The sequence below is a fragment of the Cornus florida genome, unplaced genomic scaffold (genome assembly GCF_030987335.1).
Source record: "Cornus florida cultivar Cherokee Brave unplaced genomic scaffold, ASM3098733v1 CherokeeBrave_3.0.0_Hap2_Chr05, whole genome shotgun sequence".
Taxonomy (NCBI): Eukaryota; Viridiplantae; Streptophyta; class Magnoliopsida; order Cornales; family Cornaceae; genus Cornus; species Cornus florida.
In genome coordinates, this window is record NW_026775575.1 from 49,653,461 (window position 1) to 49,669,026 (window position 15,566).

Here is a 15,566-nt window from a genome sequence, read left to right on the forward strand (position 1 = left end):
ATTTGAAGAACATTCAACCATCGGTTCAAGATCAAGTTTCTAAAGCTCTTGTATCAAATTTCTAAGGAGATTCAATAAGAGGAAGATCCTATGTTGTAGTAGAATCGACCACATAAAATTGTACCTATTTTTTAAAAATTAATAAATTAATTATTTGTTTACATTTTCGTTCTTAGATTTTCGAACACTAAATTTGTGTTGTACAATTGTGTGAATGTTTGTATTGGATGATTGGAATTGGGCTTTGTTTTAATTGCTTATATCATGTTTTTGAATTTTCTATTTTTTTTTATTTTTTTTGCATTTGATAATTGCTTATATTATGAACGGTAAGAGTTGGGATGAACAGTTGCCATCTTGGATGGTAAATTTTACTTTACCCTAATTATGTTTTTCAAGTTAGAAGTTTTGTCTGCTCTATTGCTATTTTTGTTTTCCTTTTTGATCTTGTCATCGTCGAATTTGGTTTCAAATTAAAAATAACAAAAATTATAACGTATTTTTTCTTCAATTTAAAAATCCTAAAATATATTTTTAATGTAAAAAAATCTATTATATCAGACATGTTCGTTTTTGAAACAAAATTTCTATCATTGCACAAATGGAACGGAGGGATTTTAAATTCAGTGGTCCTAGACAATATTATAGCATTGTTTAATCAATTTGAAGACTATTTGCATTAGATACACAGAAAGCAAATAACTTTGGATCATAGGGTGCGTAAATACAGTGTAATAATCAAGTATGACTTTTTCATTTGGATGGAGGTTTTATATACAATAAGTATTTAGATGGACCAGTTTCATGTGGGTTTGGAGTGGGAAAAGAACCGATTGTATGGGAAATACTTCACGAAGTTATGCACGGGCATCCTGTATTGCTGAATAGAGCACCTACTCTGCATAGATTAGACATACAATCGTTTCAGCCTATTTTGGTAGAAGGGCGCGCTATTTGTTTACATCATTTCGTAAGGGATTCAATGCCGACTTTGATGGGGATCAAATGGCTATTCATGTAACCTTATCTTTGGAGGCTCAAGCGGAGGCCGTTTACTCATGTTTTTCTCATATGAATCTTTTAGGCCTATAACAAATTTATGTAAGCTTGGGGGAGTCAAATGTTAATTTTTTGTGAGAAAATACTTTTAAAAAGGGGCGACTTAGTGAAATTTCTAAAAATTTTAAGTTGTCACCAACCAAAACCAAAACCAAAACAAAAGAAGGCATGGAAAGTGGTGTAGACTGTAGTCACCCATGATCTTTATTTATTTATTTTATTTTATGTTTAAGTTGAAGCAAATATATATGTATATATATTTATATACTCACTCACTATATATTTTTAACACTAGTCACACGATCATCTTGAGTTTAACTCGATCATAGCCCACCAATAATCACATTTTTACGAATTTGTGGACTGGTAAAGTTGTGGTCTTCAGTTGAATTTATGTTATTGTAATATGATAATATGTGAGAAAGTAATAATTACGATAATCATTTATTTATATTAAAAGTAGAGTATTAGATAGGGTTTGTTTCATTCCTTTGATTCGGCCTAATTTTTCAACCTGTCTAACCCACCTATTTGTTGCTTCCATATTAGCACAAACAACTTTTTGGGCTAGACTTAAGATGTTTTAATACCCATAAATTTCTGGTGTGTGTCACTATGTATTTGGCATTATCCGATTTTGGTTCCCCACAATACAGTCTTTTGACATAATATGGTATAAATTAAGATTAATGATAGACATTTCGACATCCAACTAGTCGGATGTCTTATATAGTGATGAACAGTCTGTGAAACATCTGACAATCAGGTGTCTTAATGTTTTGAATTTTTTACAATATAATTAGTATCTTTTCCAACTTTTCCTATTCTTCGTATCAAAACTACGCGGTTTTGATGCACATAATAGGACAGTGGTTCCCATGAACACAAGAAGATCCGAGTTCCTTTTCGAAAATGAAACTCACTTGAAATTTTAAATAGCTGTGATTTTGGGCCCTCCAAACCTTGGTCCTAAAATCTCTTTGTCACTGGGCTTTGAGAAAATAACAATGACTACATTTAGCCGCGTTTCGGTTTGATGATCACAAGGCCCAAGGTCTATGGTCAGATCAAACTTTCTGACTATAGAGATTGGGCCTTATTATCAAATATAGCAAGGACCTCCATGTCCATAGGAAATCTAAACTCACGATTTGGGCCCATGACACGTAAAAGCCCATCCCTGTCATGTGCTCTGTGTGGGCCCACCTTTGTACCAGTTCAATCAGTGATGCAAATTTGTCAATTTGATCTGAATCCTTTTAATTCATCAAAATATAAACGGTTTCCTTTTCCCTTTCAATTTGATTGCATAATGGAAATAACCTCAGTAATGGCTTTTATATCCAGCAAAGATTTATTAATCCAGTTATTCACAGCCCATGAACTATTTCCTAATTAACGAATTACAAACACAATCAATTAGGAGAAAAATAAATAAAATAAAAAATAAAAAATAAAAATAAAAATAAAAATTGCACGATATACAAAATATAAAGATTTATCGTGCGCTAGCTTATTGGCTACGACCACGGTGAAGATTGAGAAAGAATTTTCACTATGCAAAGATTGTTTGAATATATATATATATATATATATATATTAATTACAAAGTCTCTAAATCCGGACAAGAACATCATTTGTCTTACTCTATCTCAATTTTCAGTATTCTCAATAAATAATACAAATCCTAACACCAGTTAACTCAGAAATTTTGTGTCATTGGATAATAAGAATAAGATTAAAAAAAACTGAACTATGATAATAAATACACGTGTAAATGTTGATCGATAATATATTTATTCAATACATTTATAATTATATTCCTCAAGTTTTCATATTTAGAAAATGTTGTATCAAATATGCTTCTCTCAATATATATATAATTATACTTTTCTTAATATATATAATTAAATATGCCTCTATGTTTTATATATATATATATATATTACAAAGAAGAAACGAGCTATTAGACCAACTTAGTCACCGCAATCGCAGGTCACTAACTTCCGTAAACTTGCTTCTTTTCCTTTCTTTAATTTTTTTTAATTTTTTTTTATTATGTGTGTGTGAGTTGGATGTTTACAGGATTTTGTTTTAAGAGTTCCAACGTAATCCAATCACGTTGTATTGGGAGGATGAGTCGGCAATTGAAGTTGAAAACCTATCATTTCTCTTTTATAATTATTAAAAAATAGACAAGCAAATTTTAAATAAGAAAAAATTTGAGTTAACGAGGCTTTAGCTGTTCTTAAGAGATTTAAGCTATTTTGTAATCAATATTATCAACTCAAGTACACCTCTGTATATATGTAATGCTGGTTGGCAGTAGAATGGAGAGAAGGGAAGTGGAAAGGTAAAAGTAAACTATAACACCTCCATTTTTGATAGAGAGAGGAAAAAGGAGAGGAGCTATTAACATGAAAGAAAGATAAGATTTTTCCTTTACTAAAGTGTGTCGCTTCCACCAACACCCTCCTGCTTTTCCTTCCATTATATTTTTATCATTCTTACCAAACAAGACTTTAGTATGAAAATAATACTAATAAAAAATCCACAACCACAATGTTAAATTTCAATGAAGTATTCCTTTATGCATGAGCAGAATTTAGGCTCCATGTAAATTTTTATTTTTATTTTTATTTTTTGGTATTTAGTTGTTGTAAAATATTTACAAAAAAAAATTAAAATCTAACAAAAATAAGTTTTCTATCAATTTTCGACAAGTTATTTTATACGCTTGCCGATAAACTCGATTTCAAGCTCTAACCAGACCTTTACCAACATACTGAAAAATAAAAAATATATAATTTAACTGAAAAAGAAAAATAGGTAGAAATCTCATGAAAACAAATATGGACTACTAAAAAATAGGTGCGAGAGTGAGATTTAGCATTTGACAAGCATAAAATTAAAATCTAACGAAAATAAGTTACCTTTCAATTTTCGACAAGTTATTTTACACGTCCGGCCAATGAACCAATGAAATCGACCTTAAGCTCTAACTAGACCTTTACTACAAACACTGAATAAAAGAAGAAAAGTACGTCAAAATCTCATGGAAACGAGTATGGGCTACTAAAAAATAGGTGCGAGAGTGAGATTCAGCATCCGAAAGGCATAAATGTAGTTCTTGTTCATTGGTGGTTGTATTGAATTCCAAATATATTTGGAATTTGAAATCTTTACTTCTAATTTAAACTTCAAATCGTGAAATTGGTGAATTTCAAATTATAATTCAATTCCAAATCCGAATTCATATTGAACAACCATGAGGCAAAATTGAAATTCAAGGCTCCAATTTCAGTTTCCCAATCCTATAGTATCGAACGCATTCCTAGTATACCATTCATTTTCTCTCTCTCTCTCTCACTCTCACTCTCTCACACACACACACTAAAAATGCACGTCTACGCTCCACTATGGGCCCAATTCAACCCCAAAACTAGGTCCAATCAAATGCTAAATTTCAAGAAGCCCATTTGCAGCACACGAGTTGTCCCCAAGAGCTGGGTCTAGGCTTTGCAATCTTTTAAACCATACCAACTTCATATCAGTTTCAGTTTGCTTCAAATGGTGAAATGCCAATAATCACCTAGAGCGAGCTTTAGTCTAGTAGTATTTCTTCACCTTCCAAAGAAAAGGTCTAGGATTCAAATTCCCACATGGACAAAATACATACATATATATATATATATATAAGAATAAAAGAATGAGACAGATATTATGTCCAACCAAATTCACGCAAGTGGACCACCCATTCCCGTTCAAAAATGTCTGGGATGCAACCAGGCATTTGTTATGTGCACCTAAACAGGCAAATGATCGATTCATTGTGCTGCCCACAGCTGTAACTTTCATCCATCCTTGGTGGTTTTAAGTTTCTGGACACTTTTGTTATAATGACCAAGCAATATGCTAAACTATATACATGCATACAGATACGTGAATAGAGATACACACACACACAATCTCTATAAAACTTGAGAAATGAATAACTTCAATGTTAGAAAAGGGGATTATGTATGATCAAACACATATGCTGAACATATGGTCTGTAGGCCCATTTTTTTGCAATTAGAATTTTATAAAAGAGAATATCGGTATTCATTTAGTTCTATATTTACATATACTTTGAACAATAACTTGAAAATGCAGAGTAAATATTAAAATTTCACACACATATACTATCAAACTATTACTCTCTGCCACTTTTGTAAGGCATTTCATCAGTACTAAATTCGGACCACACAATACTGCAATTTACCAATAATAATACAACAAAATTCTTAGTCTCAAATCAGAAGATTCTTACGGCACTTTGGTGCAGGTGAGCTTCTCTTTGGATCCACATAGTTTCCCTGCAACAGAATAAGAAGTCAATTTCGAAGCAGTGGGGTGAATGGAAAGAATTTGTAAAGCTTGCTTGGTCAAGGATATTTGTTGTTTTTTCTGAGACTCTATATTTCAGGTCTAATACCCTTCACTCGTGAGCAAAAATGATACATGATGTTTCAAGGGTGTGACATTAGCTAACTTCCACCATCAAATTTGGAGTTGTAGAACACCACGGACCTCATGACATATACACATACACAAAAAGAGGAAAAATAAAACTGTGTGACATTATGACATAGAGCCTTTCATTTTGATAAAATGTTTTTCATGGAAACTACTTTGTATTTCTACTCTTGTACATGAAAGGAAGAATCATTATCCTTCCAATATTTGGTTGAAGATTTGGAAATAATTTAGTGATATCCAAAATACATGATAATAAAAGTTATATAGGCATGCATGAGAACATAAAATACATGATAACAAAAGCTATATAGGCATGCATGAGAACATGAATATAAACATGTTCAATTGGCAATATATATAGGCTGGTAAAGACATGTATATAAGCGATAACTGATGCACTAGTTATAAATTATGAACCAGGAAGGTTTTGGAAATTATTATAAAAAGAAGTCCAGACAACGGTGAATAATGTTATTTGGCAAGATTCTAATGTGGAGCTTGCCTAGGAGATAATTATCTTAAAGTTGTATTGCTGTTTTTACTTTTTTTAGTTTCTATGCTTGGAATATTTTGGTAATGTAGGATTTGGGCTGTAAAGTAAGCTAACTTCATTCCATTTTAACTGTTACTTATGTATTTTGGATCAGCTTGTTTGCTCCAAGCATTTGTCTTGGGCACAAAAAATCACTTGGCCAACGGTTTGCTAAGTCACTAAGTTCCTTGGTCCCTAAAATTTTATGAAGTGATGCATTAGCTTTGTATTGGAATACAGAACAAATAAATGTTTTAAAGCTCATTACTAGTGTGATGCATCTTGTTTAGGTTGAGCCCATAATAACCTAGCTGTGATTGCCTAGGCTTCTCTCTTCTTTTCATTCTCCTCTTTTTTCTCTCAAACCTTCCAAGTTCTCTTTTACCTAAGTTATTAGTTGTTACTGATCTAATTGTAGGCAACTGTTTGGGGCTTGAGATTAAATCCTATATCATATTTTATACCATAGCAGGTCAGCACCATGTCTTCTGTATAAGAACTTTTGAGGTAGGTTAACTAAGTATCAATGGGTCAAGCTTATATTTAGTTGTTGAACCTCAATCTTGGTGTGGGAGATCTAGAATCAATCTCAACATACAGGTCATTTGACAACCGATAATCAACGGAAATCTTTTTGGAGCCAAAGGTAACAAGAAGAAATCTAAACAAAATAGGCAGCAAGTGGACCAGCCAATTATTTCAGTATGTCAAGGTTGACTACCACAAGATGTGAAACACTGCAGAAGAATATTACAATAAAGGTGAAGATCAACCTGCCACACTTTAACAGGAGACTCAATCCAACAAACTTTACCAATTGGTTGTCTGTGATTGATCAATATTTTGATTGGGATGATTTGCTTTCTATCTTTCGTTCCCTCTCTTTTTCTTTTTCTTTTTCTTTTTTTTTTTCTTTCCTTCATGAATATGAAGTTGATAGAATCCAAAAAAATATGGTGAATCAGCCTTGAGGCAACATAGAAACATTTCAGACATCCACTAACAGCTTTTCGCAACTTGCAAAAGATGAAAGAAAAACCTTGAGAGATGCATATGAAGTTACGCAAACATCTTGTTGATCTCAAGTTAGGCAGCATAAAAGTGGCAGAGTCCATGCATAAGATTAATGAACTCAAAAGTTGAAGCGAATTTATTAAAGATCCCTGTTGTAACTCTGGCTAGATTAAAATCTTGCCAAAGGTCCAGTATAAGGAGAACTACTTGTAGGTACCAACCATAAACGGGAACAGCTTCCTAAACCAGAAGATAGCTGCAAAAGAGGCGAGGTGATCAGGGGCAGACCCAGGAAGTTCGGTTTGGGGGGGCCAAAACTAGTAGTATGAAATATGAATATAAAGTTTAAAAACATTAAAAATTATAACAATTTTTTCTTCATATCAGAAATCCTAACATAAATTTTAATGTAAAAAAAAAAAAAAAAAATCTAAGATAAAAAAAATTTATAAATAAAAAACATTTTAATTCATTAAGTGAATTGAAAAATATATCTAAGTCAATTTTTACATAGACACGTACAAAATAGACCCAAAAAAAAAAAAAAAAAAAAAAAAAAAAACTATCATATATCCAATCAAGAATAATTTTCTGTACAAGAGGTTTCAGGCATGTTCTTTTTGAAACGGATTCTCATCATTGAACAAATGGGAACGCGGCGATTTTAAATTCAGTGGTCTTGAACAATATTACAGTATTGCTCAATCAGTTTGAAGACTATTTGCATTAGATTCATAAGAAAATTATGTGAGTTTTGATGGGCCAAATTTCATGTGGTTTTGGAGGGGCTTGTAACAAATTTATGTAAGCTTGGGGGGCCAATTGTTAAATTTTTGTGATATAATACTTAAAGAGGGGCTACTTAGTGGGAATTTTAAAACTTTTGGGGGGTGCCATGGCCCCCCTTGGTCCCTCTTACAGACCGCCCCTGTAGGTGATGACAGCTGAGCTCCTAAATTAGCACCTTTGCAACCTAGTCGAAGACCCAATGATGCTAGAGGAAAAGGCAATGCTAGTGAAGCTATGAAAAGACTCGATAGGCATTAGGCAAGCAACATTAAACTCTGAGGCAGAGGACACGTGGAACATTAATGTGGCCCGAAAATGAAGAAAAAAATAAACCAGGGTACAATGAGCCAATGAGGATGATTTGGCTGATTGTGATGTGGAGAGCTCCCTTGCTAAGTTGTAATGGTGGTTTGACATAGTCTCGCTCTCGCCATCCTAAAGCCCGAGAAGGAAGATTGGAGTTGAACTGCCCTTTGCTAGGTATTTTTGACTTGTGGCGCAGGGTTCCGATACTTGGTCATTGATGGTGTTTCAACCTTTGGACTTTGACAGATTGAAGCTTTACACTGAATCAAATCCACAACTATATATGTTGCATGGGTCAACATCACCGCTATACCAGTATATCAATGCTTCTTAATTTCTAATACTTCCAATAGATATAAAGATTCTATTTTTTCTCATGAATGTTGCATACTACCAGGTTCACCTTGGTTCAATGATTCTGATGCGTACCAGTGTGCAAGAGAGAATATTTTATATTTAGCATATCATCCTCTACCTGTAGATTATTTAAGAACTATAGGAAATCAAGAAATCTAAACCAAAACAAGCAGCAGAAAAGCTTTCAAGAAGGTTCTTAACAAGAAGAAGCCCTTCCAATTGCTTACCAAGGAAGAGTTTTGAGTGCAAGAGCAAAGAAACAGGGTCAAAAATAAATCAACAAAGGGTGTACTGATCAGATTATGGAAGTTCTGAAAGAAATGGTAAAGCTGCTAAAGGATTTCCCTACTGTTGCTCTAAATGATTGATCGAATGCCACCCATCTGGCGCACAGTTGCTGAAATAGCAGCTCATTGGACTAATCCTACAAAAGCATGTTTAATTGAAGTGGCAAGTGAATGAGCTATTTGTTGGAAGGTTCATCTGAGAAGCTTAAGTTCATGTGTCGTTCCACTTTGTTGACACCCAAGGAGGACAAAAATCTGTGCAAATATGGGATTGCAATGCCAACAAAAAATTGCGATAAAATATCAGCTCCCCAGACAGATGGCCAATGATATGCCATAGATAGTGGGGGTTCTACCTTACTTTCGAAAATAATTACAAAAGTGGATAATCATTAGAGTCATCTGTTCTGAGATGAATGGAAAACAAGACTCAAGATCAAGATCAAGGATGAACTCCAAAAATGTATAGTTATTCATTTTGACTGATGCAACACACCTAGCACCTTTGCACAAGTGATGACAGATGTCTCAACCCTTTATTGATCATCTCTTGGATATGTATTTTTATGATATATATCATATTAATTTATAACAAACCATTGACTTATAACAAACCATTGATGAATATTTATTCCATCTCCAACAAGTAATAAGGGTTCTTCATCAAGAGAAACTCTTCATAAAGAAGTGTTCCTTAATCCGTCCTTGTCCTATTTTGGGTTGAGTGTCTGCTAGGGCAGTGGAAGCATACAAGAAGAAAATAAAAGCCATTCTTTAACGAAGACCAACTATATTAAATTTACATCGTTACGAGTTTCCACAGATTGGGTCACTTTCTATTGAAAATTATTCAAAATCTCAACACTAGTACAGCACCATCAGTTGCATGAAAAAAGGTATCAACAGGGTCACAGCTAGCTTATGAAGCCCTGAGAATGTGATGAAGCACGTTAAAGAATTACCAATGCTACAATTGCCATAATTTTCCGGACTGTTTGAAGTAGATTGTGACGTCTCCCATGTTGGTTAGAATCAGCATACACAGAGAACCATACTTCATGCCATCGTTAAAAACGGTCAACCAATGCATCACTGATTGAATAATTTTCAGTAGATGCATCAGACAAATCCAAAACATCACTAGGCTGAACATTATCAGACAGAATTTCATCATGCCAAATTTTGCTAATGCAACAACTATTAATAAAAAGAAAAAAGTAACCCATGCATCAGCCACAAATAAAAATGAGTCCATAAGTGTCCTTGGTTTTGGAGATTTGATTAGTATCCAACAAACAAACGATTCACCTATGAGAACTTTGACTAGTTGAATTCTACTATATGGGGATTAATCGAGAGACAAGATTGAATTCAATCAAATTAAAATAAGGTGTTACTCCATTAATTTGCCAATAAAATCAAGGAAAAGAAGAAATCAAAATAATTCATGTTTTGATGTTTGGTTATGGAGAAAATGAAAGAAAAACTCCCAACTTGTCTAAGACACACTAGACTATAGGAGATAAGAATGGAGAGAATTATTTAAAATTCCTTTGTTTTCCTTAGGTTTATAATTAATTAGTGAGCAATTAAGTATGATTGTTGAATAATATGAAAAGAAAAGCAAAATGAAAAGAAGGATCACCTTTTGCATGAAAGGTATATAACAAAGCTGCTGCCTCGGGAGTCTCCATCGTTTTTGGATGCTGAGGCAGGAAGGTTGTGATTGACGTGATCACCATCTTTAATATTCAAAACCACTCCATGGTTACCATTTGCTCCTGATATCTCAGTCATCACTTTTATATATCACAATATTCTAGACACAGAGAGAGAGAGAGCGTTATAGAGAGAGAAATAGAGATTTCTCAGGTATTGGTGTTTCACCGTGGAGTGAACAAGAGTACGGTGAGTACCACAAAACTTGTGCACATCTGGATAGAGCCCACACAATATATAGAGGGGGAGAGAGAGACATTTGGACCAGTTCGGATATATGAAAGTGTTTGACCATGACACCTCTTTATTTTCTCTTCATGATCTTTCTTATAGGAAATACTAATTAATTTATTTGTTAGTGTAGTAGATATCGTTGAAAAGAGAGCTTTGTGTGCTTTTAAAATCCCAAAATGTGGACAAAAGAAAAGGCATTGAAGGCTGCTTCAACAACCCACCGGATAAACAGAAAGACATGAATGTCTTTAATAAAGTCATAATGTTACTTCAAACCACCAATTAAGTCCCCACTCACTCCTAGTGAAGCTTTACCAATTACCAGTGTTATTTTAAGAGGGGCCACTGGGATAGGCATGATTTGAGATAGGAATGGACCGAATCCGAAACAATTAGGATATGAATTGGAACATTCATTTCAATAATCCGCTAGTAATATAAACTATGATTAATCCGATACGTCCATAGGCCTACTTGTGAGCAATCGGAACAGTAAGTTCAGCAACATAAAGAATTATTATTATTTTCGATAAGTATAAAGAATTATTCTTTTTAAAACTCAGTCGGCACTTTTATCATTTTTCATTATTTTATGGTTACTAAGTTATCAAAGAATTTGAAACCTCTTTTTGTCTTCTATAAGTATATGACATTGTAATTGAGATTTAATTCTCTAAGAATGAGCTGATTCCTATGAATTAAAAATATGCAATGAATGGTTAAAAGTAAAAAGTGTCCATAGTCATGAGAAAGAGCATGACAGAGACTTTGATCCTATTCCTATCTTATTGTTTTGTACTTTATCCATTGCTTGCTGTACGTTTATGCCAAAGCTTCTTATATAGTTTAAACCTCCGCTATCAACTGTATCCAACAAACAAACATGATGGAGCTCACCACCATATTAATAAAATAATATAATATATACATATATACATATATATATAATCTAGAATTGGAGAAAGTTTTAAAACCTTCGGCACAATGGCAGACCTTGAGTCATGAATATGGTGGTGAGCTCCATCACATTCAAGAATTGCGATGACTTCAAGGTACCATACTCCAGGGTGTTTAATTTAGTACCATACCCTGGATACCACATCGCCTTCCTAGAACTGTTTCGATCAACTTGTAAAGGAAAGCATAAGTTCCATTTTTTTTTCCCCTAAAAACACAAAAAAAAATATATATATATATATATATATATATATATATATATATTTTAACGACATACCAACTACAAATAAGTTTCCACTTAGAATTAAAGAAAGTTTAATATAAATATTGAGCCAAATTCTTTCAACAGGCTCCCAAATATAACATGAGTGTAATTTTTGTATCATTCAAGATTATTAATTACGAGAGGTTTAAACTATATAAGAAGCTTTGGCATAAATGTACAGCAAGCAATGGATAAAGTACAAAACAATAAGATAGGAATAGGATCAAAGTCTCTGTCATGCTCTTTCTCATGACTATGGACACTTTTTACTTTTAACCACTCATTGCGTATTTTTAATTCACAGGAATAAGCTCATTCTTAGAGAATCAAATCTGAACTACAATGTCATATACTTATGGAAGACAAAAGGAGGTTTCAAATTCTTTGATAACTTAGTAACCATAAAATAATGAAAAATGATAAAAGTGCCGACTGAGTTTTAAAAAGAATAATTCTTTATGTTGCGGAACTTAGTGTTCCGATTGCTCACAAGTAGGCCTATCGACGTATCGGATTAATCATAGTTTATATTACTAGCGGATTATCGAAATGAATGTTCCAATTCATATCCTAATTGTTTCGGATTCGGTCCATTCCTATCTCAAATCATGCCTATCCCAATGGCACCTCTTAAAATAATACTGGTAATTGGTAAAGCTTCACTAGGAGACATTCATGTCTTTCTGTTTTTCCAGTGCATTGTAGAAGCAGCCTTCAATGCCTTTTCTTTTGTTCACATTTTGGGACTTTAAAAGCCCACAAAGCTCTCTCTTCAACGATATCTACTACAGTAACAAATAAATTAATTAGTATTTCCTATAAGAAGAAAAAGATCATGAAGAGAAAATAAAGAGGTGTCATGGTCAAACACTTTCATATATCTGAACTGGTCCAAATGTCTCTCTCTCTCGCCCTCCATATATTGTATGGGCTCTATCTAGATGTGCACTAAGGCTTGTGGTACTCTTGTTCACTCCACGGTGAAACACTAATACCTGATAAATCTCTATTTCTCTCTCTATAACACTCTCTCTCTCTCTGTCTAGAATATTGTGATATATAAAAGTGATGGCTGAGATATCAGGAGCAAATGGTAACCATGGAGTGGTTTTGAATATTAAAGATGGTGATCACGTCAATCACAACCTTCCTGCCTCAGCATCCAAAAACGATGGAGACTCCTGAGGCAGCAGCTTTGTTACTATACCTTTCATGTAAAAGGTGATCCTTCTTTTCATTTTGCTTTGCTTTTCATATTATTCAACAATCATACTTAATTGCTTACTAATTAATTATAAACCTAAGGAAAACAAAGGAATTTAAAATAATTCTCTCCATTCTTATCTCCTATAGTCTAGTGTGTCTTAGACAAGTTGGGAGTTTTTTTTTTAATAAGTAGACAAGTTGGGAGTTTTTCTTTCATTTTCTCCATAACCAAACATCAAAACATGAATTGTTTTGATTTCTTCTTTTCCTTGATTTTATTGGCAAATTAATGGAGTAACACCTTATTTAAATTTGATTGAATTCAATCTTGTCTCTCGATTAATTGTTTGTTTGGAAATTTTGACACATATCTCTACTTGCCAAACACAAATTCATGCAACATAGTCTCACCAATCAATGCATACAAGAACACAAAAACAACTCAAATCTAAAACAACTTCAAGCGTTGTAAGAAGCATTTTGTAACTTCAAAATTCAAGCTAATCAAGTTCGATAAATCACAAGTAACGACAATTTCAAGCATAGCCAACTGAAGATTAAAATTTCACCTGGAACAATCCATCAATTGTCTCCTACAGCTTCTTTCGCAGCAAAAACACATCGGCCTCTTCGTACGCATACTCTGGATGCAAGTGCTCGTGCGGGACCTTCTCTGCGTCGAAAACCCGTCCGACGAGCTCCCAAAACAGCCCGTGAGCCTCCGGCGACCTCAATTGGTACCCTAGCAACACAACGCCAGTGTCCCTAACCAGTGCCTCCATGGCCGAGATCAGTGGGCCCACAGTTTCCTCTATGTAAACGACGTCGGTGGCGATGACGAGGTCGAAGGGTGGACCAAGGGCTTTGATGTGGTCGGGGTTGGTCCAGTAGAGTTGGGCCGTCTTTAGGGCTTTGCCGAGGACTGGCTTGTTGCGCTTGAGGTTGCGTTTGAGGGCCGGCATCACCGGGGCGATGTCGGTGAGGACGACGTCGTTGAGGCCGAGGAGGTGGAGGCCCATGGCGGCAGCTCCGCAGCCGGCGCCGAGCTCGATGGCGCGCTTGTTGCGGAAGTCGAGGAGGGAGGCGTAGGGGTTGGGGTTGGGGGAGGGGGCGGCGCACGTTAGAGGGTGCCAGCGCTCGGCGAACTTGACGAGGACGAGAGAGCAGGGCCAGACGGTGGTCCCCACGTGCATCGAGCCATTGTCTTGTTGGATCGAGAGGAGTGAACTGCCCACCCGGAGCTCGATCACCGGTGATTCTGTGAATTTCATCTCTCTTCTTTCTCTCTCTAGAATGCTCAGTGAGAAGTCTGGTATCAGTCTCTCTTCATTTTGGGCTGGTCTGGGCTTAAGAATATTTGAACCGTGGTTTATTTATTGCTGGCCCGAATCCAACCCAGCATTTCAAATGTGAATAATCCAACCCAGCATTTCTTTTTCTATTCTTCTTGCTCTCTCCCTCTAATTGATTTGGCTTGCATTTTGGCATGAGTTTGAATAAACTTATGTTATTTTTTTCCTGCAAAATAAATATACTATTTTTATAAATATAGAACAAATATAGAATAATAAATATAAAACACAGAATATGAGAAGGAACTAGGAGAGAAAGGAGCTTCCTATTATTTCTTCTCCTTCGGTATGTTCAACTCAATACATCACAAACATATATATACACAAAATTTTCACTCAAATTTTCCATTTCCTTTCCCTTTATCTCTTGTTTACCAATCACGTCTGCAATTATATCTTCCCACACACAACCACATACAGAAACTATACCTCATATAATTGGTGCAAAGTATTTAACACATGGACCCCACATGTATTATTACAACATTCCTCCTCGGGGTCCATCATACTATACTAAGAATATGTCTCGTTGAAACCTTGTTAAGAAAAAACCCAATGAATAAAACCTTGCAAAGAAAAAACCCAGTGGGATAAAAACTTAATGAAAGAAAAAGAATACAATATTCTTGTGTATATGAAAATGGTATTGCATGGGTTAAAACTGTCTCATTAAAACCTTACCAAGAAAATCCAGTGGAAGAGACCATAACGAATGAAAAACAGTACAGTATGCCAATGCCTTTTCAATTCAGTTGTTCCCCTTTATTCAACATTAAATACCATTAAGTCAACACATTCCAATAATGTTGTAGTTGGAAGCGCTTTAGTGATGTTAGATTATCACTCGAGCATATATGTTGAACGTCAATGTCACGGCTCTTCTGAAGCTCATGTGTGGAAAAGAATTTTGGTAAAATGTGTTTGGTTCTGCCACTTTCTATGTAGTATACTCTTACCCGTGCAATACA

General features: G+C 34.6%; 1 protein-coding gene across 1 annotated transcript; it reads right to left on the minus strand.

Annotated features, from left to right (window-relative positions):
* Positions 1-5,216: 5,216 nt before the first annotated feature.
* LOC132306430 (uncharacterized) lies at positions 5,217-14,858 on the minus strand. The gene is made up of 2 exons (XM_059803816.1): positions 13,816-14,858; positions 5,217-5,417 (listed from the first exon to the last, which is right to left on the minus strand). Exon 1 carries the CDS (start codon positions 14,515-14,517, stop codon positions 13,840-13,842), a length of 678 nt encoding a protein of 225 aa, XP_059659799.1. The 5' UTR covers positions 14,518-14,858; the 3' UTR covers positions 5,217-5,417; positions 13,816-13,839.
* Positions 14,859-15,566: the final 708 nt, after the last annotated feature.

What these genes read in the sequence shown, in the direction of transcription:
- LOC132306430 (XM_059803816.1), bottom strand. Translation starts at nt 14,517, where the DNA reads ATGAAATTCACAGAATCACCGGTGATCGAGCTCCGGGTGGGCAGTTCA.